Here is a 26,131-nt window from a genome sequence, read left to right as displayed (position 1 = left end):
CTGACAAAAGGCAGGATTGTGAGATTTTGTCCAAATAATGTCCCAGAATATACATGTCTGAACAGGCAGTTTATTTATATATGACTTTACCATGCATTTCTGTGAGCAAATTCAGCACCTGCTGTGTTTACCCTTAGCTACAAAAATTGTCCTTCAGGGGCTCATCTTAAGTCCCCAGGATACTTTCCAGCCTTACGAACTGTGGGAAAAGCTCAAGAATGTGGCCTCAGTGTAACGGGACACCTCCCTGTGGATGGGCCTTTGGGGTAATTGGTCTCCTGCTCTGTTTTGTGGCAGTTTGAAGCAGCCCTGATCTGCATGCTGACCCTACTTGTAATCTCATCATCAGCTCACACAGCTGGCAGATGATTTCTAACAGAGATGCGTACATGTGTGGATTTTGCAAGGTTTCCTGGCTCACTGTTCTCACCAAAAGGTCTCTATTTCTCATCGTAACAAGATCTCACTTCTGGGAGCTGCAGCTGTTTCCAGCTTCCATCACTCTTGGAAATTCCCAAGTCAACAGAGGCTGTGAGACAGCTCATTTAATGAAAGCCAGTTCAGCTCAGGAGCAGCATCTTGCACCAGAGGCTGTGCTTGAGCTGATTCGGAGCTCTCTTGGAGGGAGACCTAAGCTGGGATCTGCTGTTCATCACACGTTGAGAACTAGCTCTCATTTTTAAGGGGCTCCTGAGCCAGTCTGCTCCACAACACCTATAGGAAACCGGTGAGAAAACTGGTTTGTACATACACCAGAGAATGTGTGCATGTGCCCAGGACTGGAGCACAAATTCATGCTCTATGGTACTACCCCACAGCTCTTTTTTGTGTGTAAACTAGACACTCATTCACAGGGAAAGGGCGGAATGTGTGGTCTTTGGTGCTTGCTACGTTGTCTGTATGTATAATAGGCTTTGTCTCTGCCTAAATTTGCAAATAGCCTGAACTGCTGTCTTTGAGCAAATATAAATTACCCTGTTCATCTTCCCAGGCTGTTCAGAAACAAAAAAAAATGAAATGAAACACTGAAAAAATGAATTATATAAAGGAGAAAATTCTCAACAAGCAAGCAACATCAGCAGTAGTGCCCAAATTGTATGAGTCATCATATTTTAAATATCCTACAGCTTTTACATAAATGTTGTGTTATTTAAGCATGTTGTAACAAAGTTTGAGTGGAGCGAAATTCCTAGACAAAACCATTGGGTAACACATAAAATCAAACTAAAAAGACTCATGGTCAGGCCCATATCAAAATATTCTGGAGCCTGTTGATACATTATGGTCTTTTGAAATGGCGTATCTACTGTAGACCTCTGGCTTAGTATCAGAGCAAGTTTTGAATACCTTGGGTATTTTCTCCTCTGCACGAGAAAATTTATCCTATGGGCGTGTACAAAGAGTCACACACTGATGGATAAACAGGATTCCTGCTGTTCTGTTTGGGAGCTGTAATTATTACTCAAAAAATGACTGAATAGCCTGCTGGGACGGTATTTAATGTTACCTCAGGTGCACAGGAACTGATTAATTGAATGCCTCTATAAGCAGGCATTACATTTCAATAGGATTTTATTGTTTTGTCTCCCCTCTATTGAGTACTTCGGGGGTTTTTTAATTGCTCTACTATGTCACCATCGCTTGTGTCGAAGGAAGAGGGAGGAGATCTAACCCTTCAAAGTCTGTCTGAGGCCATGCCTTGGCTTCCGTGAGAGTGTGCACTACCTCAATTAATGCGTATCCTGGAGGTTAGTTCTTAAGCTGATGTGACTGAAGATTTTCCTCCCCATCTAACCCTTATGTCAGATTAGTGAAGCCATTTAAAAGGACCCTCTGTCACAAAGGAGAACGGTAATCAGGGCACTTTAGCCTCAAAATCCAAATGAGCACATCTGAGCTCCCTCCTCATGTGGCAGTCAGGATCTTGCTAATCGAGATGGGTTAATGAAAAGATGAGTTTGGACCGCTTGCGAGTTAATCCACAGCAAAAATCTAAATTAGCTGTCTGAGTACTGAGAGAATTAGGATATTTTATAAACTTTTAAACAGCTCATGCACTGCTTGTATTATTCTGTATTTTAAATCAGTCTCATGCAAATCAGCCCCTTGGGATGAAAAAAAGGTTAGATCCTGATTTCTAACATGCAGTTGAGCTTAAATGGTGTTTTTCCAGGACTGATTTGCGATCCTGGAGTACTGTCCTGTAAGCTGAGCTAACTCAGTGTGGTTATTATAGTTAGTGGAGTACAGTAATTTGGATCTGCCTCCACTTATGCTACAGGAAAGGAAGAACTATCTTTTGTTTGTTTTTTTATTTTCATTTCCTTTTCAGTGGGCTTCAGTAGATCTGCAAATAGCAAGAGGTAGTTCAGAACTCCCAGAACAGGAATATTTCTGTTAAAGTAGAAACGTGTTCACACTTTCGAGGTGTTTTCTAGTGTCTGGCTGCCTAACATTAGTTTCTAGCAGCGTTAATGCAAGTGGGTCTGTCCCTCATTATAATGTATTTATAGTTTCTCAACTCTTAATTTGTGTGTCAGCTAACCAGCATTGTTGCTTTCAGGTCTGTGAACAGAGGTGTGCCTGCACATGCTGACTTCTTTTTCTGGTATATCTCAGCCACAACTGAAAATTGCCCCCACACACATGGAAAGATTCATCAGATGAACAAGTCCTATTTTTCCTTTTCCCTTTTACTCCTTAATTATTTTAATTAATCTCAGAGGAGAAAGAATAATAAACACTTAAACAATGAGGTTTTGCATAAGACCGAGGGGGATATTTTTTAAGCAGCTCATGATGGTTCAGTCATGTGAAACAGTTTGTAATTTGTGCATAAAACAATGTATAAGCTCTAGGTATGAATGTTGTCTGCTTTCAGGTTGTTTGTCATCCCACATTTAGTACATTAAGAGGCACCATTTCTTTTGAGATGTTTAGATGGGAAGATGTCAGAAATCAGTGTTTTACTGCAGGAACCTTCCCAAACAGAATGCAAAGCTAACCGCTTCTGTGAAAATCTTCCCATTTCACTCATCTTTTCCTTTGGCTTTTAACTCATCTTTGAAGTCTTGTAACTGTGGACAAGTAGACTCTTGATTTCTCAAGTGCCTAAAGTATAAGTGGCTGCCCTTAAAGTGGCTCCAGAGTACTGCATTCTGCTCTGTGTCCTGCTATAACACTGTGGACCTCAGTGATGAGTTCCCATGTAGACCGGGCGGTTTATGTGAGGTCAGCCAGGTCAGCATTTTTATTCGGATTAGAAAGCTGCTTTTGAAGTGAGTCTCCTGCCTGGCCCCAGCACTGCACTTCAGTTCTCATCAGTGAGCAGTCTCAGTGTGCATCCAGTTGGATCCCTGTGGACAAAGCTAAGGAGGAGGAAGCAGCCTGGGAGCACAATGGTGCATCTCAGCCACCTGCAGGTGTTCACTCCGCAGAACCTAGAACTAGAACTAATCAGAAGTAGCTCCCAAAATACATATGGTGTAGATGTTGGGTCCTCAGTGCCTGCTGCTCCACTCTGCACCTCCTCACCTGTTGCATCACACTGTTTGCCAGTACAGATGCTGGCACTTAGAGACCTCTTGTGCTTTGAGTCAGGTTGGGTTGCATGTGATCTCCACGCTTCTTCAGCATACCTGTGTTAGATAGGTGTCATTAAACAGGTCACCATTTCAGCCTCACTGCCTCGTTAAGCCCCTTAGAATTCCAAACCAAAAAACACCACTGCTGTAAGAATTGCTACAGATTATGCAGGTAAAAATGAAGATTTAAAACTTTTTCTTGGGAATTAGGTTGTCAGGAGACTGAATGAATGAATGTGCAGCTCTTACAGACACTGGATACATAATTGAACAGACATCCTGCCCATGTTATAAACATAATTGCTAGCAAGTGGGAAAAACTTATCCATTTAGCTCATGTACATTTGTCTTAATTTGCTTATTTCTCAGTTTTAATGCACTATCTGATTTTGAGTCCCCTGTTGTCAGGTGTAATTACTTCAGGAGTCTTGGTCAGCAGAACCAAATCACAACATTGTCAAAATCCCTCTTGACACAGTTCTTCAAATCCTTTTGCCTATGATAGGAAATGCAGTTAGGCTAACCGGATAAATGCTTAAAATAATTGAATAAAATCCATCTTTGAGTATAGAATACAGAAGTTCAAAGCAAATGGTTTCAAATCAGGAGATTAAAATAGAAATGTTACATAATGGGTCTTGAAAGAACAGGAAAAAATTCCTTTCATTGTGGTGAAACACAGAGTTCTTTCAACTTCCCTTGAAGCAATCCTGATTTTTTTCATCTTTCTATGTTTTAAGCCACAATGCAGAGTTAACACTACGCCAAGTGAGATAATTTATCTTTGTCTGATGGCATATTTCTGCTTAATCTGCTTAACAAATTTCTGCTAGCTCTGTCAGCCATAAACACAACTCTACCCTTAGATCTATTTGTTTCACTGCTTGTGGCTGTGATTACCTCTCCCTTCTGTAAGCCTTCTTTCATAAATCATGGCTTTGAGCTGGGTTGTGGCTTCTCCAAAATGTTTCTTGTATCCATCTGATCATGCTGCTGGGACTGTAGAATCCCTTTTTAATCAGGAAGTGCATATCAGATGTGCAGCAAAACTATCTGTAAGTACGATATTTGGATTACAACAGTGTCCAGTTGACAGGGGATTTTCTTGGTGATATAAATAAAATTAATATTTTGCATGTTCACCAGTAGTGTAAATGTGTGAAATCCACCATTTAGGCATGCTTTGTTTTTCCCAGCCCTCTTCCCACTCAGCCTTCATTTAACATTGCACCTCTGGAAGTGGTTCCATCTGGTCTTAATCGTATTCTGTGTCTCTCATGAGCACTTCGCACTGTTTATGCCAGTATCTACACTAGTGAATGAAATGCACTTGGGAGCAATCCTGAGCAATGAGCTGTGGGGCTCTCTGACACCTCTAGGCTCAGAAGTTCCCCTTCTCCAGGGCAGGGACTGCATACGAGCTGCAGTGTGGCTGGTCCCCACCACATGAACGTGCCAGCCCCACAACTGGGAACACTTTTGCTTCTAGGAAATACAGACAACTGCAACCCATGACCTGGGGATCTTCCAAGGTACTGCTTAATTGTCTGAGATAGTTGTGGCTTTATTCAGTGTCTGTGGGATATTTTCCGAGGAATGTAAATACAAGGCCCTAAGACAGATGGGCAATGCAAGCGTTACATTTCTCCGAGCTGGTAAGATTTCACAACATTTTTCATAGTGCATGGACATCGTGCAAGTGCAGTAGGAGTGTAAAGCACATGGAAGTGAGATGAGATTTCGCATAGTTGCTCTGTAGAGCACTAACACTGGCCAAAACTGGATACTTCAGTCGTGGAGATCAGCATCGTTGCAGGTGTGATGTTAAATGGTTGTGGAATTACTTTTTTCTAGCTATGTTACAGTGCCAAATTTCTGTGGAAATGCACTGTGTTGAGACCTAGCGTGAAAAATGGAGAAAGATTTCTGGCTTTGTACCAGAATGTAGGGAGAAAGAACACAGCGGTACAGCACATCTCACTGATTTCTGTTGCAAAGTCCTGTTTACTGTAGTTTATCTGCTGCGGTGTCAGTATCTACTTTGATTTTAAATTATTAGTGTTTAAGGAGAGAGCTCAGTGCAGCAGTTCTTGTCTCTTGGATGGGGAATTTGCGCTGTGATAACCAAGAAAGTGTGTTACTTCTCAGCCTTCACGAGGAAGGTGTTTGGTTGCCAAATATTTCTTATTTTCAGTAGGGAATGAAGTTTTTAAATATAAATCTGAATAGGTGGCAAATCCCCCTCCCTTTCAAACCAATTATTTTAACAGTGCATTTTTAGAATAGTTTCCAATGATTAACCATTATGTAGTGTGCCAGAAAGTTCTGACTTAATATTTTGCCATGATGAGTTGTAGTAAAGCGTGTTCCTGTTTGATTTATTTAATTTGGGCAAAAGAATTGCAACAGCAGCAATATGCCACTCTGTTGTGCTACCTTCTTGTTCCACTTAAAAAGATGGTAACAGTAGCTGGTGCTGTCTTTTGCTGAATAAAAAAAATGCCAGTTGATTACTGGATTCTCTCTTTTGGATGCTATCACCTGTGTTCATCATCTGTTGGTAATGAACATGATCAGGTAGATGAGAAAGATGGAGAATTTGGCTGCAATGAAATAGAATTGAGATCAGTTAATGTTCGGCTGTTAAACATCTTCACAATAGGGAGTCTCTGACTCCATTCAAGATAATAGACAATGAAGCTCTAAGACAGGAGCAATTTAAATTACATTTTAATCAACTCTCAGGAGGGAAGAGAGCATTATGTGAAAGCATTAATAGAAAAACAGCAATGTTTCTTATGCTGACTATCATTTGTGTGCATTAGGCCCGAACAATCTGATGAATTAACAGATTATCTTCTAATACATTGAAACACACTTCTGTGGTGCTTTGACAAAATTCCCATCCTGCTTTCATGACACCTTTCTCCATGTAATAGCATCAGTTACCCGGAGTCTCGGATTGGGTTTTGTTTAAAACCTGGTAGAGGAGTGGGGGTGAGAGCAGTGAAGACAATGTTGTAACCACCACTTTGTGAATTTGAATGGAGATGTTTTGGCCTCCTCAGATTTTTACGCACCCTATCAGTGCTGCTGGAAAAAACCTGTAGTCTGTGCCTATGCTGGAGACTTGGCCTCAAGCCCAAGGAGTAGGCCGTGCGCTCATACTGCTTGTTCTTCCAGGAGGAAAACTCAATCAGCAAACGTACTGAACAGAAACATTGTTTTGTGTGAGGCGTCCCTGACAGAGACAAAAGGGCAAGTAGGCTGTGTTAATCCCACTTCTCAGGCTGCAAATGGAAACTGCTTCTGAAGAGCAGCAAATCAATTTGCTAACTGTGGCTCTAAAAATAAGGTGTGCTACAAATAGAAAATTAATGGAAAATGGATAATGTTGTATGGATTGATCAATGGAAATGTAAGAGAAGACGAATGATGTGTAACTTTACTTCTCCCTTCGCTGATCAACTTCACGCCCACATGTAACCAGTACAGGGAAAGGGAGAAATCACATTAATAAAAATTAACCAAGCACGCTGAACACCACTCCTCCACAGCCCTGAGGAATTAGAGCAGGAAGGAGAAAAGATGCTTTACATGAAAAAGCTTGTACTGCCAACACTCTTGGTTAAGCTGAAGTAGAGCCACCCTGTGCCTTACATGAGTCCCACACCCACCGAGGGTGGAGCAAGGGGTGTAGCGAGGAGATTCTGGAAAAAAGGCAAAAATATTAGCAGGGACATTAGTAGTGGGAGAAGGGGTGGGTGATGGCTGAGGAGCTAGAGAAAATACTGATATAGGATGACTTGTTTATTGCTCGTTGCCATTACTGGGTTTAGTTGTGATAGTGACCAGTGATCTGTATATCATGATTTGACCTCACTAGGGACCCCAGGAGCTATCCTGGAGACTGATTTGGGATTTCTTGCAGTGAAAGAGAGGGAAAAACGTTGCCTCTTAAGGCTGGGCAGTGTTTACGAACTTCGGAGGAGACAAAACAAAAGCAGACCTCCTCATCTTAGAGATGCGGTCACACTGCGAAGTAGAGTTCTGAGCAGATTGGTCTGAGTGCCTGCAGCTGTACCACCCTCCTTTGTGTTCCCTGGTCCCCTTTCCAGAGCAGAACAGCAGTGTGACCTCTGCTGGGAGCCACGCTAATATGTCTGAATGGAACTCTGCTCAAGTAAGCACTCTTGGAGAGCTGATGTCTCTACATGGCCGGAAACTCAAGTAGTGTTTCTTGTTCTCCCCTGGCATGGGATGGTGGAAAGTCCAGACAGAATCTGTTCTTTTTGAGCAAAGACATATTTCTCAGATATTATTTTTCATAACAGTGGGTTTTTTAAACACATTTTTCATTGAAAGTTTTTATTTCAGTAATATTTTGTACTGACCTATATAAAACTGAAAACACTGAGAATTCTTGAGGTCTTGAAACGAGAGAAGCTTGAGGGATATTTCAGGAAATAAATAAATAAATAAATATTTTTTTTTGTTTAGATATTCCAAAGTCCCTAAAATTTAGGTGCTTTCTCTCCTTTTCAAAATTGGAAAGGAAAAAAAGTTATGCAAAGACAGTTAAAAGCTGGTCCCCTGTATCTACCAAATTCTAACCAGGAGCACTTCTGATTGGCAACTCAGAATTAAGCCATTGCAGATGGAGCTCCTGCTAGTGCTGTCTTCTGCAGGCTGCTCCAGGGGCTCCTGCAGCTCCTACTCACCAGCACACTCCATCCACACTGGGCAGCCAACCATCTTCATGCAGACACAAGGTGAAGGTTTCACCAGTGCTCTCCCCAAAGCCAAGAATGTCTTGGTGAAGGTTATCTGGCTTTCTGTCACCAACTGCAGTCATCACAGCATAACTTTGTATTAAGATCATCCTGTTTTCATGAAACAGATCCAATTCCAGTGGCATTGTGGCAAGGTCATGTAGGAGCCCTGGTGCCAGCTCTGCACCCCAGAGATTCAGCCTTGCACAAGCTTTCCACAGCCAAGTGTATTTCTCAGTCTTTGGCAGAGCAGCATGCCTTCGCCAGCTTGATATCTTGCTTGTGGTGCTAATAAAATATGCAGAGTAGTAATTTCCAGGGTGGTAATTGTCCTTTTACTAAACATTCAATTGTCCTACATGCAGAATCAGTTCATAATTAATCCATAATTGTTTTGGGATGTTGAGTTACATTCTGGGGGGAATAGTTTCTTTATTTACTTACTTTCCTAAGCATGAATGGGTATAATAAGCACCAATCTGCAACAGGTCATTGTGACTGAGCGCAGTGAGTTATCCAGCTGAGGTCAAATCTAGTTTGCATCTGACACCACCAGGTTTGGGCTCCATTTGTTTACCTGGGGAACAGAGGAAGAACAGGGGAGAAGGTCAGAACGGGACATTCAGTTATATTTGTGAGGCAAATGGGTGACCTTACAGGTGAAGTGTGTAGATGAGCAAATTAGCATTTAAAACAAAATCTGGATGATTAAGGAAGTGATGATGCTCCGAGAGTGTATGAATCAAATTATTCTACCTGTGCTGTTCATCCGGCCCTAGAAGCTAAGCAACCTTGATGTTCCTGCATAACAAGGTGATCATACTCATCTAGTATCTCAATTCCTTGAAGTGTCCCTGTCTGGATACACAGAGAGCTTTTAGTCTGGCATGGCAAGTCTTCCCAAGGGGAACACTGCACCCGAATCCTCAAAGTTGCTCTTGTCTCATTGGTTCCAGTTGTGTTTATTAGGAGCCTGCAGCGTGCTACCAAGCAGCTGACAAGCAGGTTGAGGAGAACATAAGCAGCACTGTTGGGAGATGGCACACACTGCTCATAAAAAGACAAAAAAAGTCTGAAATACAGCAGAAGCAGCAGCAGAAAAATTTACATTTTGATGGGAGTTTCATATGTAAACAAAGCAAAACTCGGAACTCATCTCCCAGATGATTGTCTTTGCAGCAAACCTCCCTTCTTCTCTGATGCTTACTCTTCATCAAGCTTCACCTCTGCTTCTTCCCCATCAATTACAGTGTCTGGCAAGATACAGGCATGTGTCTAACCTGAAGGTGGCCTCTTTGGATGCCATTGTCCTGCAGGGAAAGAGTGCCAGATCCACCTTATCTTCACATTGCCTTTGACAGTGGGGTTGTGTGGTTGAGTGTTGCCTCAACACTAGTATAGAATCAGAATATTTTGAACTGGAAGGGAATCACAGGGATCACAGTCCAGCTCCTAGTAGTCCAATATCTCTGAGGTAGCAGCATCCATCAGGGGCTGTGGCCATGACTCCCCAGCTGTGCTCTACATGCACAGCAATAATCATTTAGAGCACAAGGCACTGGTTATGCTGGCAGATAACATTTTAACCTTCTAGTCAGCTTTCTTTCCCACATCCTCCTCACAGCCAACAGTGGCTTTTTGTGCAACATTCAGCTTTTAAGTTGCATGTGCTCTTTTCTAGGTGTCATGACAGTACTTCATGAGAGGTGGGTTTTGCTCCAGCAAACACAACCTGCTGACACTTAAAGCATTACGTTATGCTGATTGCATGCAAACTACTCAATCTGCCTTACTCTGCTGCTTCCCTCTGTCTGATAAGGACTGCAAATCAGGTGCACAACAGTAAAATACACGGAGGTTAAATCTGAATTTCATGTTTCAGAGAGTCTGGCACATCAGAAGAGAGCTGGAGGTCAAAGACAACCTTTACCCCTTCAGTGTGCTTCTATCTCCTTGACTTCAGAGAAGATTTTTCTCTTTACTGCTTCTGTGTTTGAGGAAAGCCACAGAAGATGTCAGGAATCACTGAAAAACTTAGGTGAACTTTCAGTCTTGTAGGAGAGCTCTACCAGATTTCACTGGACATGCATTTGTTTCTCCTATCTCCAGAGGAACCAAGATAGCTGCTCCAGGTTTACACCTGAGTGTGTGTGACCAGAATCACAGTGTCGTTCTGCTGACAAAAAATAAGAAGTGCAATCAATTTAAAATTAATCTTTCACTTGCTTACCTTGTAATTCCCCCACATTCATTTTTCCTTTCCTTTTTTCCTTTCTGTTTTCCTTTCCTTCTTCCTTTTTCCTTTACTCTTTTCTTTCCTTTTTCTTCATCAGTCAGCAGTGTACAGGACAGAAGTGTTTAGTATGATATAAAGAACACGATTCTCATACACTCAGGGTCATGTTTCTGTGGTTAAGGTGATTGCTCCTAGTCATTTCCATTTTCACACTTGATGAAGGTCTCGTGTGAAGATAAGGGCTTTATTTTGAGATATTCATATATCTTCAGGAACGATGAAGTCTGTTGGTGTAATGTCTGCGTAGCATTATGAGAATTTTGTAAAAAATCTATATCTTCTGTACCAGTAAGAACTAATATAACTAAATGCACTGCAGTTTTAATTAAATTGTCAGCATAGTGACAGTGACGTTGAAAAGGTGGTTGCACAGTCATTCCTTTTTAATGACAGCTCTTCCCTGTAATTGGGTTAATTCCAGATTTATGAGGATTAGAAGAGCCATGTACCCTACATTCTTTCTTGGAGATTCTTGTAAGAGACTGAAAGTATTGTGTCATAAAGCAAAACCATAGTCAGGATAATGACAGACAGATAATTCTCCCTTTCTAAAATCATACGTTATGCCTTCTGGAACGTTTTCAAATCTGTTATGACGTGTCCATCCGTGGGGATGGTTCACCACGTGCTGGCCTTATAACAACCTTATAACAACTACCTGCCTTTTCACATGTCCAGTTCCTCATGCCAAACCAGCTGGGGTCTCACTGCAACTTACTGGATGGCAGTGTATTCACACAGTGAAGTCCCCAGCTCAGGTGACATTGTCGCAGATCCCAGTGCAGATCTCATTTGAGGGAGTCAGGGTTTAATTGTGCTCTGCAACAAATGGCTGATGTGTATCCAGTGAGGCTGGTGAGGGGCTAGAGCATGCAGGCTGTCTGCTTGCCCCTAGGCTGGTTATGGGTACTGGAGTCCAACAAAAACCTTGTTCGCTCAAGGACACCTCATGTTTCTAAAGTAAAATGCAGAACTGAAAATACAAAGTGGCGATGAATGTCCAGCACACATGTGCAGTGTGGCTGATAGCGTTGCCTGGTGACAGAGGAGGGATGGCAGAGCCCTGCCAGCAGCCAGCACAACCAGCACAAGTCCTCATCAAGGCTCAGCTTTGCCCAGGGGAAGGAGAAAGCCCCACAGATTGAGTTTTAGTGACCGCATACACAGGCACACATGTACAGATACATACGTATGTTTCTTTTTGGACTGCAAAATGCCATCCTGAATAAATAAATACATGCACGCCCTTTTTATCTTGTACCAGACACTTGTTTTGCTGTGAGGTGCCTACAAAGGGCTTTGAATAACAGCATGTTCCAGTGAGGAAATTTTTCGCATTCTGCTCCTTTGATCACGGTGGCATGGTGAGAAGGAAGCAGACTGTCTTCATTTCTGTAACGAGGCAGGGTGCCCAACTTGACAAGGAAAAACAGTTCTTCCCCTACAGATTCGCTTTTTATGACCAAAAGAGCATTAGAACAATTTATGCATTTGTAACTGCATTAGAAAGAGGTTTGAAAAGAAAATTGGCAAATTCCTCAGGAATCAGCAATTTTTTTACTCCTTAGCATATTCCAGTTACATGAAAATATAATCTGTTTTCCTTGTTTTTCTTTAGTGTAGTTCCCACAGTTACAAAGCTGGTTTCATTTCAGCTTCTTTCTGCCATACATGAAACTGTCAATCGAAATTTGTATTCAGTCAATAAGCAAAAACATTTATTATTGTTAACAACTATACCAAAGCCACAGAAGCTTTAAGCACACTCCTAGCAGACCCCAGCAAAGGGTTTTGGTTTGGCTGCTCTTGGTCCCAGATAGACCTGAGACCTCCAAGCCCAAAACCAACAAGCATTGCCAAAAGAAAGGAAATGTCCTCTGAAAGGAAATTTACATTTCCATCTCATAAAGACAAAAAATGGTTTGTATCCCTCAATTACTCCTAAATGTTTTATTAAAATGTTGATGAAGTTGGTTGGAAAAAAATAATAATAATTTATAAAAATGTAAATAATTACCAAAGGAAACCATGCAACTGCATTAAAGCTCAAAGACCTTTTAGCATGCACTTCTAGCTATTTCTTAGAGTACAGAAGATTAGAATTAAGAAAAGCTATTAAACTATTGAATACCAGCTTTTAGAGGAACTGTAATCTAATAAAAGATTAACCCCCTCACAGCAGATCTGTATATATTGCCAGTAGGTTTTTGACTGATTCGTTGGAGGCATCACTTTCATCACAGGCTAATGACTAGATAAATTAAACAAATTCATCATAAAAGGGTTTCAGAATGCTTTCTTGTGGTAATAAAAATTAAATGCCTGCAATGAAAAGTGAAAATATGAATACACAAGAGAGACAAAGTATTTGAAGGGAATCGTAAAAATTGTTAGGAGAATTAAAAGTTACAGTGCATACTATGTGATATCTCTCACCACAATTCAGGCTTCCTACAAACAGAAGAAATACCAGCTTGGTTTTTAAATTATAGCAGCATTAATTGAAGACAATGAAGAATGAGAACCCCATCTTTTAAAGGCACTTTCAGTTTATAGGCTGCATTGTCCTGAGACAGAGTGCTGAATCCACTGAAAATCATTTCATGTTTAAAATCCTGACACATACTACTTGACCGGAATGATATGCAGCCCCAGTTCTAATTACTTGTGGTACACAGAATCGATGGATTTTCTCTTCACTTGGGATTATCACAAAAGAAAGGAACAAGGCTTGTCTAAGCACATGACCTAGTGAAATATTACCTAGTGCACTGAGTACCCAGGAGGTTGGAGGGAAGCTTAGATGCCCTGAAAGGTGCTTTTCTGCAGCTCTGAATCCGTGAGGCTGAATAGCAGCCAACTCTTTTAAAAGACTGTGCAGTAATGAACTGTAAAAAGGGGGCTAGCTGAGTGAGATAGTGTTTTATAAACAGCAGGAGAGAGATTCTGGCCAGCAGACAGACTCCTTCCAGCACCATGATGAAGCATGCATCAGTCTTCCTGCTGGGATGCTTCCCATTGGCATCAACTCAAGCCACAGCACTTTGTGTCTTCCAAAGGAGACTTTAACATTAATGACATCAACAAATATAAATTCAGGTAGAACATTTTAACTTTAGATGGCTTCTGTGTGTGTTTTAGTATTACTAAACACAACTCTAGTCACAGAAACAGCTATCTGAAGGGGGTGGCAATGATAGGATGTAGAAATACAGTGTACATCCACAAATTGTTGCCATGTTCACCCACCTCAGTGGGACTTTCAAGTTATGAAAGTTAGCTTGCTGTTAGCTCAGCTCCAAGACTCCCTTACGCTGGAGAAGAAAACATAGCCATCCGTGCCTGTTTATTTTCCCCTTCCCTGTTTGCTTCGGTCCTGCTATCATCTGTTCCAAAGAGCTGAGGCTGCCATGCAAAGCAAGAAGCAGTATTTCCAATGGTAAGAAAACAATTTGAGTGAAGGTCAGAGTTGTGTACTCTCACTGTGGAAGAAAACCCTTTCGATTTAGTATGGCTTCTCCCTGATCTTCTTCTGCCTTTGAACTTTTTATGATGGTGACCCGACTGACAGAAATGCCAATAATTAGAACCTTTTTTTAATGCCATAATATCACAGAACCACGGGTTGGAAGGAACCTCAAGATCGTCTAGTCCAACCCCCCTGCTGAGGCACATTCCCTACAGTAGGTTGAACAGAGAGGCATCCAGACAAATGTCTCAAATGTAGAAGAATACTCCACATCCTCTCTGGGCATTCTGTTCCAGTGTTCCATCACCTGTACTGCAAAGAAGTTCTTGTGCCTGTTTGCATAGAACTTCCTGTGTTCAAAATTTAGGCCATTGTTCCTTGTCCTATCGCTGCACATGGCTAAGAAGAGTCTGGCCTCATCCATTTGATTCCCACCTCCCTTTAGTTGAATGAATCAGAATGAATCAGGTCCCTCCTCAAGTCTTCTTTTCCCCAGTCTGTACAGACCCAGGTTACTCAGCTTTTCCTCATATGGGAGATGCTCCAGACTGTTAATCATCTCCATGGATGTCCCTGTTCACTGCAGGAAAGTTGGACAAGACGACCTTTAAAGGTTCCTTCCAACTCTTAAGGATTCTATGATTCTGTGACTTAGGCGCCTTTTGGCTTCAGAAGTTTCTTCATTACCTGGGTTTTCTCATTTTCTTCAAATCCCTTTAAATGAAAGGGATTACTGGCAATGATCTGACTTTTGTAAGGTGCTAGAATATATATTCACATACTTCACGTGTTCACATTTAGTAATTTATGCCTGGGAGAGTAGGGGAAATTGTATGGAAAAATTCCTTTTGCCTTCGGTAAAATCTAATACAAAGGTATTTGTCTCATGTTACCACTGTGCTCTCTGGACCAATTTTTCTATCATTGTACACCAAAGCATTCATTTATAGGAGCTGAATGTGTCCCAGAAAAGGGTTGAGATGTCAAATAAAAAATAAAAAAATAGAGGATAAGGTGCTGTAAGATCTTTCAGCCTGGACATTGATAAGCAAGTAACCTTTCTAATGACAGATTGAGAAGCACAAAGACTCTGTTTACCTCCATTTTACCCATGGTTGGTCCAGTATATTTTGATTAGCATGGGGTCATTCAGCTAAAATCCACCAAAAGCCTTGCCAGCTTCATCAGCCTTCATCAGCCTGCTGGATTCACCACATTGGTTGAAAAACATCAAAGTCAAATCCTTAGATCTCCAATATATTTCTGTTACTCAGGAGCTAACAATTCTTTATCTACTAAAACCTCTAAGGGTTTCATTTACCGATTTTACCCCTCTGGAGTATTTGAGGCAGTGTATTGGTAGTTCCAGCTTTTCCTGGACGCTGCGTCAGCAGTGCTAACTTGATATGAAATGTTAACTTGATGATGACCTTCTGTTCAGCTGTGAATTTTATTTATGTTATACCTGCACTCTAGTTCCCTTGATTTTACGGCACACAAGAGAAAAAATGGCTCGTAAGGATCTTGACTGTCCAAATCTTCGTGTTAACTTGTATGTCAAAGCTGTTGAAACTTCAAGATTTCTAATGTATATGTGTTCCATAGACCCCCAGCCACCTATAGCATAATAACAAGAAGTGCTAGAAACTGAGAAAAATGCAAACCTCAAAGCTGCCAAATTAACAAAATTTGTCAGAGAAGCAGTGAAAGCATCTGCAGGATGAATGTCATGAAATTCATAAGGAAGAGAATCCCCCCCAAACTGGGGCCAGGCACATTCCAGATGGCACAGATGGTTTAACAAGTGACAGATTGGAAACAGAACCCAAATTATGAGCAAGTACATAAACAGAAATAGAAATTTCTACAATAGGTAGGAGTCAAAGTCTGAAGGGTCTTCAGAAACAATAATAGCATGCTGATTTTAAGCCTCAAAAGGTAGCCAAGTGCAATGCCTGAATAAAGATGGAAGATGACAAGTTGTGAGAAGAGCACACACTTTTAAGGAGCTGCCAAGCTTGGAGTAGATCCTAAACAGAGAACCCCAAATGCAACTCTAATCCAACCTAGAAACTACAGATAAACAAGTCAAGATTTTGTTAACTCATTGCAAAACTGATCTGAAAGCTGGATAGAAAAAAAGATGACTTTGTTAATACCTTTTTTTTTTTTTAATCAAAATGTGATTTTGACTGACATGTATGAGAACCAGTTTAAAGATGGGTGAAAATGTGGGAATCGTGAAAACAGCAAGTACCCATGACCATGTGAAGGAGACGTGTGAAACCAGTATGAGCAATGAAAGAATCAGAAGCAAGAATATTTCAATATTAATAAGGGAGGGAAGGAAATCACACCAGAGCTAACCCACAAAACAACACATAGGGAAAAGCAAGAGGAATTGTAGCTCAGAATTAAACAAAGACTGATTATTGTATACTTCAGTAATGCAAACCACCATATATGCTATGTTTAAATTCAAGACAGCAGGAAATTTGAATTAATAAAATAATAATGCTAATTACATCGTAGGGGTGTTTTAAGAACCTGTGAGTGTAAAAATAGTAATTGTAGGTTTCTGTATGCACATACACATCAGTGTGCGCATATTTATACACAAACATACAATATATATGAATGAGATTTTATGTCTGCATCTCCCTTTAAGCCTTTGGCAATCCAGACATCCTGTTGGTGACAACACTGTCATCCGTTATGGATGGATCCTTGGATACTGAGAGCAGGCTGTGGTTTTTATTCATGTATGTGACCCAGTGAAGGATTTATGTAGAGCCAGAGTGATGGGGAACATGCTGTGGAGCTGGCATTCTCTCTCCTAATACCTCCCAGACTCTTTTGGCATTCTGGAGGAGAAGTATTTTGCTGGAAGAGGGTATACAAATGAAGGAAGTGATGATCTGGTCTTTTAGGCCACATGGCACGATTAGCTCTTCTGTATGTTCCTTCTTCTACAGGCAGCTATGAACATATTGTCTCCTGTCTGTGTTATGGACCTGAGCATGTTCACCCTCCTGCAGCCATGCACTAGGAAGAGGCTGGAGTGTCACAGCAGCTCTGCTGTGTCTCACCATGCACATGCATTCCTCCTCTGTTTTCAGGCTTGGAGAGAGTCATTCCATCCCATAGGTTTTGTTTATACTTTTATCTAGCCCAGCATGATAAATGTGCATTCATAGGAGTCAGGTCAAGCTCTGGATTTGTTCTGGAGCTGTGGTTTGAAGGAACTGTCTTACAACAGAGAAAACTCCGTAGTACTTTGGGGCAAAGCTGTATCATAGCTGTTCTGTCACCCTGTGTCAGGAAACATTTTCATCAAAAGCATATGTGTAGCCTATGAATAGTCTACATGAGATGTCTATGTGAGAAAATTAACCAGGAGAAAATAGCCATCCTGGCCAGGCATGTCCCAGGTCTTCATCCTTAACCTGGGCTATCTGTACTACCGTCTTGGTGTCTCCTTCCCTGCTTTTTTATTCCCCCCCTTTCTGAATTTCTTTGATATTCAGATCAACTCAAATATGCTCTCAGATCAAGCAGCAGAAAAAACAGTACTTTAAGTCACAATTATAAATCCTAGATATGCGGCTGGGGGTTTCTCCTCACGTCAGCTCCCCTGGCACCACCTGCATGCTTTCAGGGCTGACACTGCCTGCTTTCCCTGTTCGCCTGAGCAGTGGAGAAAGCTCCTCTGGAGACAAGCAGAGACCCCCAAGCCTTGGTTTCCTCTGATGTGAAGCACCTGCTGAGCAGGCTGGAAGGAGGAAGGCAGCCTTACTGGGGGGAGATTGCACAACCCAGGGTACAGGCATCAAGCCCTTAGCGTAATGAATCAGTGGCTTTCATCTAACGAGGGGTAACACACTTAATTAGATGTCTCCAGAGAACTGTACGTACTGGATCATCCCCTAGACGGGAAAGGTGGAAACAAAAGTGGAAATGCAGTAGGTGGCATGGCGTGCAGGGGCTGCAGCCCCTTGGCGATGCTGTGGCATGACAGATGTGATGGCACGGCAAGGGCATCACACGGAGCCGCTCCTGCAGTGTGTCCCCAGCACTGCAGGAGACCCTATTAAAATGTGAGAGAATTGCCAGCTTTCCTGCAGAAAAAAAAGAAAGAAATCGTGTGACAATTTGTCCAACCCCAGGCTTCAGCGGATGAATGGGGGTGTCGTTAAGGCCTGTTCCCACAACTCTCCTTGTTTGTTGTGCAGGTGTCCCAGCAGCACCCAGGTGAGTGCCGGCTTTAGGGCTTTGCTAGGTGTGAACAACTAATTGCTAATTAGACATGTCTGCAGGCTGTGGTCCCAATTGTTCTGAGCAGATATTTGAGGGAAAAGCACGTTGGCACACACTCTGGAAATAAAAATGTCCGAAATCTCCGTGTGCTGCCATCTGTGAAGGTGGTGGGTTTCTTTCACTGAAGGCTGGTGCCAACGTGCAGGTCCCTGCTCAGCAAAGCAAAGCAGGTGCTGAGAAATGTTCCTGATTGCTGGGAATTCTTCTGCAGTTCCTGAGACACTCACGTCTTCTCCCCATTGGAGTTGCTGTTGACTTCAAAGGGAGCAAAAGCTCAAACTGGGATTCAGCAAAGGGGTGCTCTGCTGGCACCAGCCTTCTCAAAAAAACCCCTTCCCACCAGGAGCAGATTATCTAACCTGTCTTTTTTCCCCTCACTATTCCCTTTGCTATGACTGTTAATTTTTTAAAGTAATTTTGTTCTTTCTCTTCCCCACATCCACTTCAGATCCTTGATCCTGCATAATACTTTCTCCCTGACCTCACAGTCTGTTGCCATGGAAATTGGACTTTGTAACTTCACTGATGGATTAGGGAGTAGACAAAAGATAGACTGTGTAGGAAATGAACCATCGTTTGCTAAAGGGGCGAGACTCTGACCATGGCTCTACTGCTGTCAGGCCTGAAGAAGCCATTTCCAGCAAAACCCTGGCCCTGCTGTGGCTGAGGTCCAGCATGGGATGTGGATACAACTCAGAGGCAGTGCTGGAATAGGGGTTTCGTCCATGCCTCTTGGTTGCTAGCAAACAGATGCCACAGTTCCATCAGCAGCTGAACTTGCCTTCAGAGTGCAAATTCAGCCCTTCATTTACCAAGGCAAAGACACAAGAAAAGAATCATTGAATCATAGAATGGTTTGTGTTGGAAGGAACCTTTGAGATCACCTAGTTCCAGCCCCCTGCTATAGGCAGGGACACCTCCCTCAAGACCAGGTTGCTCACAGCCCCATCCAGCCTGACCTCGAACATCTCCACGGATGGGACATCCATCACCTCCCTGGGCAGCCTGTTTCAGTGCATCTCCACCCTTATTGTAAAGTTCTTCCTTATATCCAATCTAAACCTCCTTTCCTTTAGATCACGCAGTGCTGTCCCATGCAGTGTGCTGCATGTGTCACTGAGCAAGTGTGGACCTGGCTGACACAGTGCTCCTCCCAGGCAATTCTTAGCACTCCCAGTACTTTCTGCAGCACTGTGCTGACCAGCCCTCAGGGTCCCCACAGCCTCCAGGGCTCTGCTTGACATTTCAGTTGAATACTCTGCCTAGCAGCACTTGCCCTGAGCACCGTATTGATGTCGCTTTGCTGGATGTGAGCCAAGCATCCAAAGGGCAGTGAGGCGGTTAACATGATAATCACGTTGCATCCCAGCCTCTCCATATGACAGAGCTCTCCACGCCTGTTCATGATGCTGCCACGTTTTCCTCTGAGGGAACGTGTGACTTAAGCAAAGTGGCAAAAGGGAAAGAGGCAAGTCAGCATTCATCAGGGAAAAAATATCTGTAGCCAGAAACAGTAACACTGGTGATTACAATAAGCGTCAGGAGTGATTACCTTCGCTGTGGGATGCTGTCAGTACAGGCCAACGCATCTCTGAGGACTGAGAACCCCAATAAGCATTGGGAGAGCTGGAAAATGAGTAACCAAGTGAAAGCGGGAGGAGGACCTATCATCTCACCAGGGCTGGTGCCTCTGTTCTGAAGGAAGATGAGAGCTGCAGCAGCTGGAGGAAGTGCATCTGACTGCAGGCAGCAGTTAGCATCTGGCTCAGCATCCAGCCCTACTGAACCCTCACAACAAGGAGCTACAGACTTCTGGGCACAATTTAGTCCCTTTGGCAAGGATTGGGGCAGTCTGAATCGCTGCTGTTCTGCAGGGACAGAACAGGGCACAGGTGTTTGTATAAAATGAGACCTAAGCTAAGGCTTTAGATTGGTGGAGAACCTACTTCCACTGATGCTTGTGGCCTCGGGATCAGACCCCAGGTCTCTGCAGCTTGAAGAAATCTGAATCTTATTGAACTCAGCATCATCCTAAACATTTACCAGCATTCCCAGCCCTGGCTTGATCTCTGTTCCTTCTGCCTGGCAATTTACTTCCTGAAATAGTCTTCTGGAGATGTCACCATAGTATCTTTCTTCTGCATTTCCCACTGGCACTGAGGGACTGCTCTGCAGTCAACCATGGTTCCATCACTCTCTGCCATTAAATCAGGGGCTGCATTTTAATGGAGGATGTAGCAGCGTTGCTTATGCAATGCACTGCCCATCTGAACCAGCAAACTGATTGCTATGATCCATCTGTGACACAGCTATGATATCACCAGCTGAGCCAGGAACACTTCCAACTCTTAATTCCTTTCTTAATGGAGCTACACCATTCTTTAAAAACATTCACAATGAATTTATCTCCAGTTGGATCTAAATCCTCCAGAAAACTGTAGATTTATTACCTCTAACGTGTAAAATATCTTCTTTATACCTCATATCTGCTTCTTTTCAAACCAGTTGTTACTTACAGTTATGGCATATGTACAGTATAGTCACTTACCATCATACGTATTGTGTTCCTGCGTAGCTTTAAATGCTAAAGGACATCTTTCTGCCCTGTTTGAAGGTGGGGGGAGCAGAAAAGCCATGTATTAGCAAAATTGCTGTCATTTATTTCATCGCATCAAGGCAAGTATGGCTGAAATAACCAATTCATTATAAGAGAGGTAATACATCATTCATTATTTGCTGCTTGCTATGGCAGTCCACTGGCTCAGCACATATACACTTATAGATTTGGTATGTGAAAGTTATAATGAATATGCTGTTGGGATGAACAAAATTAATGCTAATGTTTGCTGCTCTACAGGGACTGCTGTGAATCAACTGTTTTCCCCTCCCTCCCCATTTACCCCCCTCTGTACGTGAAGGCAAACGTTCCCTTTTTTTTAATATACATCCCAGCAATCCCACCAGCAAGCCGGTCTGCTGGGGCCCCTATCCTTCAGCAGAGCAGAAAGAGCACAGGGGACACAGGGGTGGTTTTTCTATGCCACTGTGCCCTCCTGTACCACTGCTATGCCATGTGTGAGGCCAGCTGCAGGGAGCTGCGGGCTATGTGCTTCTCTCCACCAGATATTCTGCTCAGAAACTGCTGGAGGCTCATTTAGTGGTTCCTAGGAAGGCAGGGGCAGGCAGGGCAGCATGGCTGACGTATGGGCTTGGATGTATTTCTTTCAGAGTCTCTTTGTCCTGACGTCAAATCCCACCTGTTCCTTCACATCCCGCTCTGTGCTGCCTTATGAAGAAAGGGGCTGCCACGTGTTGTCCTATCTCATCACAGTCACTTGTCGTTTGACACAACAGGGCATGCTTGAGGTTTGGTGTTTATAGATCCTGGGCTCATTATCTATGTGTTTGGGAAGTGGATCCATAAAACAAATTAGCCGTGAGTGATGCATCAGTGCTCCCTACACCGCGGGCATCATTCATTCCTGCGCTGCTGTTTCACACTGCAAGCAGCAAGAGCACCCCCAGGTCTGCTGAGAACTGCTCTTTGTGCAGACCCCAGCCAGCTGAGTCTGTACTAAACCCTGCTCTCAGAGGGAAGCCAGGGAGAAGCACAATGTCGCCTGTCACCTGAATGTAACTCATTTGGTATGAAGGACAGCAAAACCTTGTGTTGTGGATGCTTTAGAAATAGCATCATCATATTACTTTTAAATAAGAGTACTGTGTTTTTGCTGAGTGGTAGACATGCTCCTAATTTTTCTCTCTGCCTCTCAGTGTTCCCACGTCAGCTAAATGGGAGTTACATGCATGCACCTAGAGTAGCACAGCCCCATAAGAGTGCATACCCCATAATCCATTTCCAAACAGGAACAGCCTCACTATAGCAGTTAACCAGGTGTCAGAATCTGCTCTCAGTTCTGCTCCTGTAACCCTTATAACATCGGTGCATCTTGGGTATCTCATGGAAGGATAGGTCCTGCTCCTCTGCATCTCATTATGAGCATCATGTGGGGATTAACTCAATGGAGATTGCTGATAGCATCAGGGGACTGTGCCAGCTTTTTGTCTCAGCAGCATGAAGCAAAAACAGCAGGGCAGATACCTGGGTCCTTGAGAAAGTGCTGTCTTCTGCCTATGATACTTGCCCTTGATTGCCCCCAGACCATGCTTCAGCACCTCAGCATCCCTTGGTATGGGCATTTCTGTCTCAGTATTCCTATATCTGCCAGAAGAGCTGGATCAAGAACAAACCAAGTTAATTCATGGCTCACTGGAGCAGTGAGTGCTTGCAGCGTTTGACAGCGTGACAACTGAGTAATGACATGTTTTCACATGGTGGCCCCATGTGATGTCTTCAGTGGCTGCACGCTCTACTGGAGACTCCCTGTCCTGGGAGTGACACGTGGAGCAGGGTAACATACATGGTGTTCTGTAATCAGTGCCTTTGGCTAAGGATGTGCGTGCCGTGGCACTCAGAACATTTTTAAGTGCAAATATTTTTGAGCCTAGCAGGGGCATCTAGAACTAAAACAGTTTTTGCCACTATTCTGTGCATCATGCGCAATAAAGGAGGTCAGTTTTTAGGCATTTTAATTCCTATTTGAAGCAGCATCCTCTATTATGAGCAGATAGACCTGGGGCTTTTGTTTCCACAGGCTCAGATTTTAATAAATCTATTTTGCCCTTTCCAGAGCTGCAGAAGATGAGTGTGGGCTCTTGGAAAATTAATGGGTTAGCAAGTTGTGACAACAACAGTGTCCCTGCAGTTCCTGACAGAGTGATGGGATCGGGACGTGTCTTGATGTAAAGGCCATCATTGTATTGGGTGATGATAAAACCACAGGACAGGCTTTGCAGCAGCTCGTGTGGTTCTGGCTGCGAGGCTGAACCTGAAAGAGAGCTCTCTGAAGCTGGCAGGGAGTGAGGAGCTGGGTGAAGCCGTACAGCCGTCCTTGATGATCATCATGGCAGAGTTCTTGTCTGCCAGACATACGAAATAGATTAAAGTCATCTTAAACAGCCTATGATTATCTGATGCTTAGAGCAAAAATGTCTCTTCTAGGAAAGGAGAAAGCCACAGGCCCACTCAGGAACATGTTGCATCTTAACAAAGCTAATTTATATCCAAGAATTGAGAATTGTATATTAGTCCTGTGAAAGCAAACCGCTATTATAGCTTCAGCTCAATTTGTGTTTCCAGGCTCCCCTCCATTTTTCAGCTGCTCCAAGTTTTCTCCAGCATGTTCCTCAGGTGGGGGCAAGGTACTTGTCAGGCTTGGCTCCAGCCTAAAGGTGGATATTTTGAGAACTCTCAGCAAAATCAGCTTGGCTTTTTTATGATATGTGGGCGTGAAGAGAAACCAGCTATTCCTATTTGTTCTGGTTGCAGCTTCTCTGCCCTCATAACTCAAGAACAGCTGACGCTGGAAAATTTGAACTCGGCTTGTTTTATAGACCTTGGTGATGAAGGAGAAAACAGTTCATGTCTGAAGAAAATCAATTCAGTACTAGAGTTGGGAACAATTTGAGTTGAAGGCCAAATTCTGCTTTGAATTACAGCAGTGCAGCCCTCATCATCTTCAGTTCATCTTGGCCCATCCTGTACATATTTATGAAAAAGTTTGTTTTTTTCCTCAAATGCTAAACAGAGATGGAAAGGGAGAATGTCAGACTTATTCTGCATGGAAAGCCCAACTCCAGCTCTGATGCCAATCCATGAGTTGAGGTATAAATAATGCATGTTCAGCTCAGAGTAAATATCTCAGCCATATCAATGGGAGGTTTGCAAAATGATCAGAAATAATTGCAGATAACGTTATTTATTCTGTGCATATTTCTCATATGCAGTATTACTCAGTAAGAAAATATACACGCTCCACCACGCTCCATTGTTGTTTTTGTCAAGCTGAGGCCTCGCATAAGATGCCACAAAATTTCACCAAAGGAGCCCTTCTGTAAATTGGCCCTTCATCTTGAGATCATAAGCTGTAAATGGTTAAAGGGAATAGACATGCTAAAACCTCTTATATCTATAACATATTTACAGAGAGTGGATTTTTCCAGTTCTTGCCCGTTATCGGATTGTCATGTGCTATATCAGGCAAGCTTAGGAAGTCGAGACCTCCTCTGATGACCGTTCCCTGCCGTCCCTTGCAGCAGTGTTCTTCTCAGCTAGCAGCAGGGTGTAGCTCAGGTTGGTGCATCAACACAGAATCTCATCCATTCAGTTTCAGATTATTTTGTTTCTTGTTAACGGCCAGAGCACTCGACTGAGCCGAGCCTCAGTCATTGTGTGGTATGTTTAGAGGTAAGCAAATCTGATTGTGGCTTCACTTTGCATGAGCAGTCATCCTTCTAGATATGTTTTGTCTTCATAAGCTGTATGCCATGCATACTTGGTATGAGATTTTGCTGTAGGTCTGGATCATGCTGCATCCTATGAGACAGTTTGGCCCAGAGTCCTTTACAGAGTCTAACAAATAGTCTTGCAAATCTGGATTTATATCTTCTGTCCCAATGGAGAGTACACTGCTTGGATGTTTCACACCATCTCAGTGTGCTCCATCTGATTCATGGGACTGTCTTTCTTGTGCAGACAGGATAAATAGTTTTTTCTAACTCTCACAATGTAAAGATTGTAACGTGTTTACTGGAAGAGGGACCTACATCTAAACTTTTTTTTTTTCCAGTCTGTTTATCAGTAAAAACAGTTAAGTATCACATATAATGTGTATGTTAATAAAAATAGCACAGATGTGCCCAGCCCTTTTCCCCCACAACTGCTCCCTGCCTATGCGTGTGTGTACACAGGAGGGATGGACTGTCAATCCAGAGATTTCTTCTTTGGGTAGGAAGACTCTTCAGCGTAATCATATCCACCTCACTGAAAGAAATGTAAATGTGCACCGTCAGGCATTTGTTAAGAATGGGATTTGCATAATCGCCATCAGCAACACTTACTCTGTGGAAGTTGAGTTTGATCATATTCATTCCTGAGAATGAATGAGTGATTTATTTTTTTTAAAGGAGACTACAATTGTTTTTTTTCTTTTGTCTTACCACCTAAAAATATTATTCAGCTTCTCCTTTCCCCTTCTTCCTTTCCTCCTTCTCCTTGCAATCAGTGTGTTTGTTTAAGGCTGGTGGCTCAACAGCTCTGTCTGAGGAGGGAAGTGTAGGGCAAAGCACGTTTTGATATGATCCCATTAACAAACTGTGCTGCAGCTATTAGGCTGGAGCTCTGGAGGGGTTGCTCTGTACTTTTGGCCTTGAATCATAAAAATGTCATCCAACAATGAAGTGTTGTTGGCCTTGCAACTTTCCAGGTACAGAGCCAGCTCCAGGATGGCTCCATGTTGTCTGTGCTTTTTGGGTTTCACAGGGCCAAAGGACTCATGTGAGCTAAGGGCCTGACCTATTGTGCTCAATTGCATGTAAGATGGTCAAATTTGTGTTGCCTGAGCCAGAAATCCAAAATGATGGGCTAGATGGAGACCCACAAGTCCAGATGCAGGAAAAGGTAAACTAACCTTTTCCATCCATCCATTCATCCATGTGTGACTGGAGAGCAATGTTCCATTGACTCTTGACTTCTATCTTTAGTGGAAGAACTATTGCACTGTGGAGTTAAAAGTCTTCATGAGTTACACAGGACAAATTTTAGCATGTAGTAGAATATACTGATCTTTATTAA

The 26,131-nt window shown here is 42.8% G+C and overlaps 1 protein-coding gene across 5 annotated transcripts in view; it reads left to right on the top strand.

Moving 5' to 3' along the window:
• TMEM108 (transmembrane protein 108) overlaps positions 1–26,131 on the top strand; it is a 150,877-nt gene that overhangs the window by 98,605 nt on the left and 26,141 nt on the right. Inside the window, exon 2 of one of the 5 annotated variants that reach the window (XM_065751709.1) lies at positions 10,038–10,062. The exons of the other annotated variants lie outside the window; for them this stretch is intronic. Coding sequence (XP_065607781.1) covers positions 10,056–10,062 — 7 coding nt within the window. The 5' untranslated portion in view covers positions 10,038–10,055. The remainder of the gene's footprint in view (positions 1–10,037; positions 10,063–26,131) is intronic. 5 annotated transcript variants of the gene reach the window in all.

This window comes from Cyrtonyx montezumae, unplaced genomic scaffold, assembly GCF_038088225.1.
Source record: "Cyrtonyx montezumae isolate F1298 unplaced genomic scaffold, pur_monq_1.0 scaffold_8, whole genome shotgun sequence".
Lineage (NCBI taxonomy): Eukaryota > Metazoa > Chordata > Aves > Galliformes > Odontophoridae > Cyrtonyx > Cyrtonyx montezumae.
The sequence above is the reverse complement of the archived record's forward strand: the minus strand, read 5'-3'. Positions and strand labels throughout refer to the sequence as shown.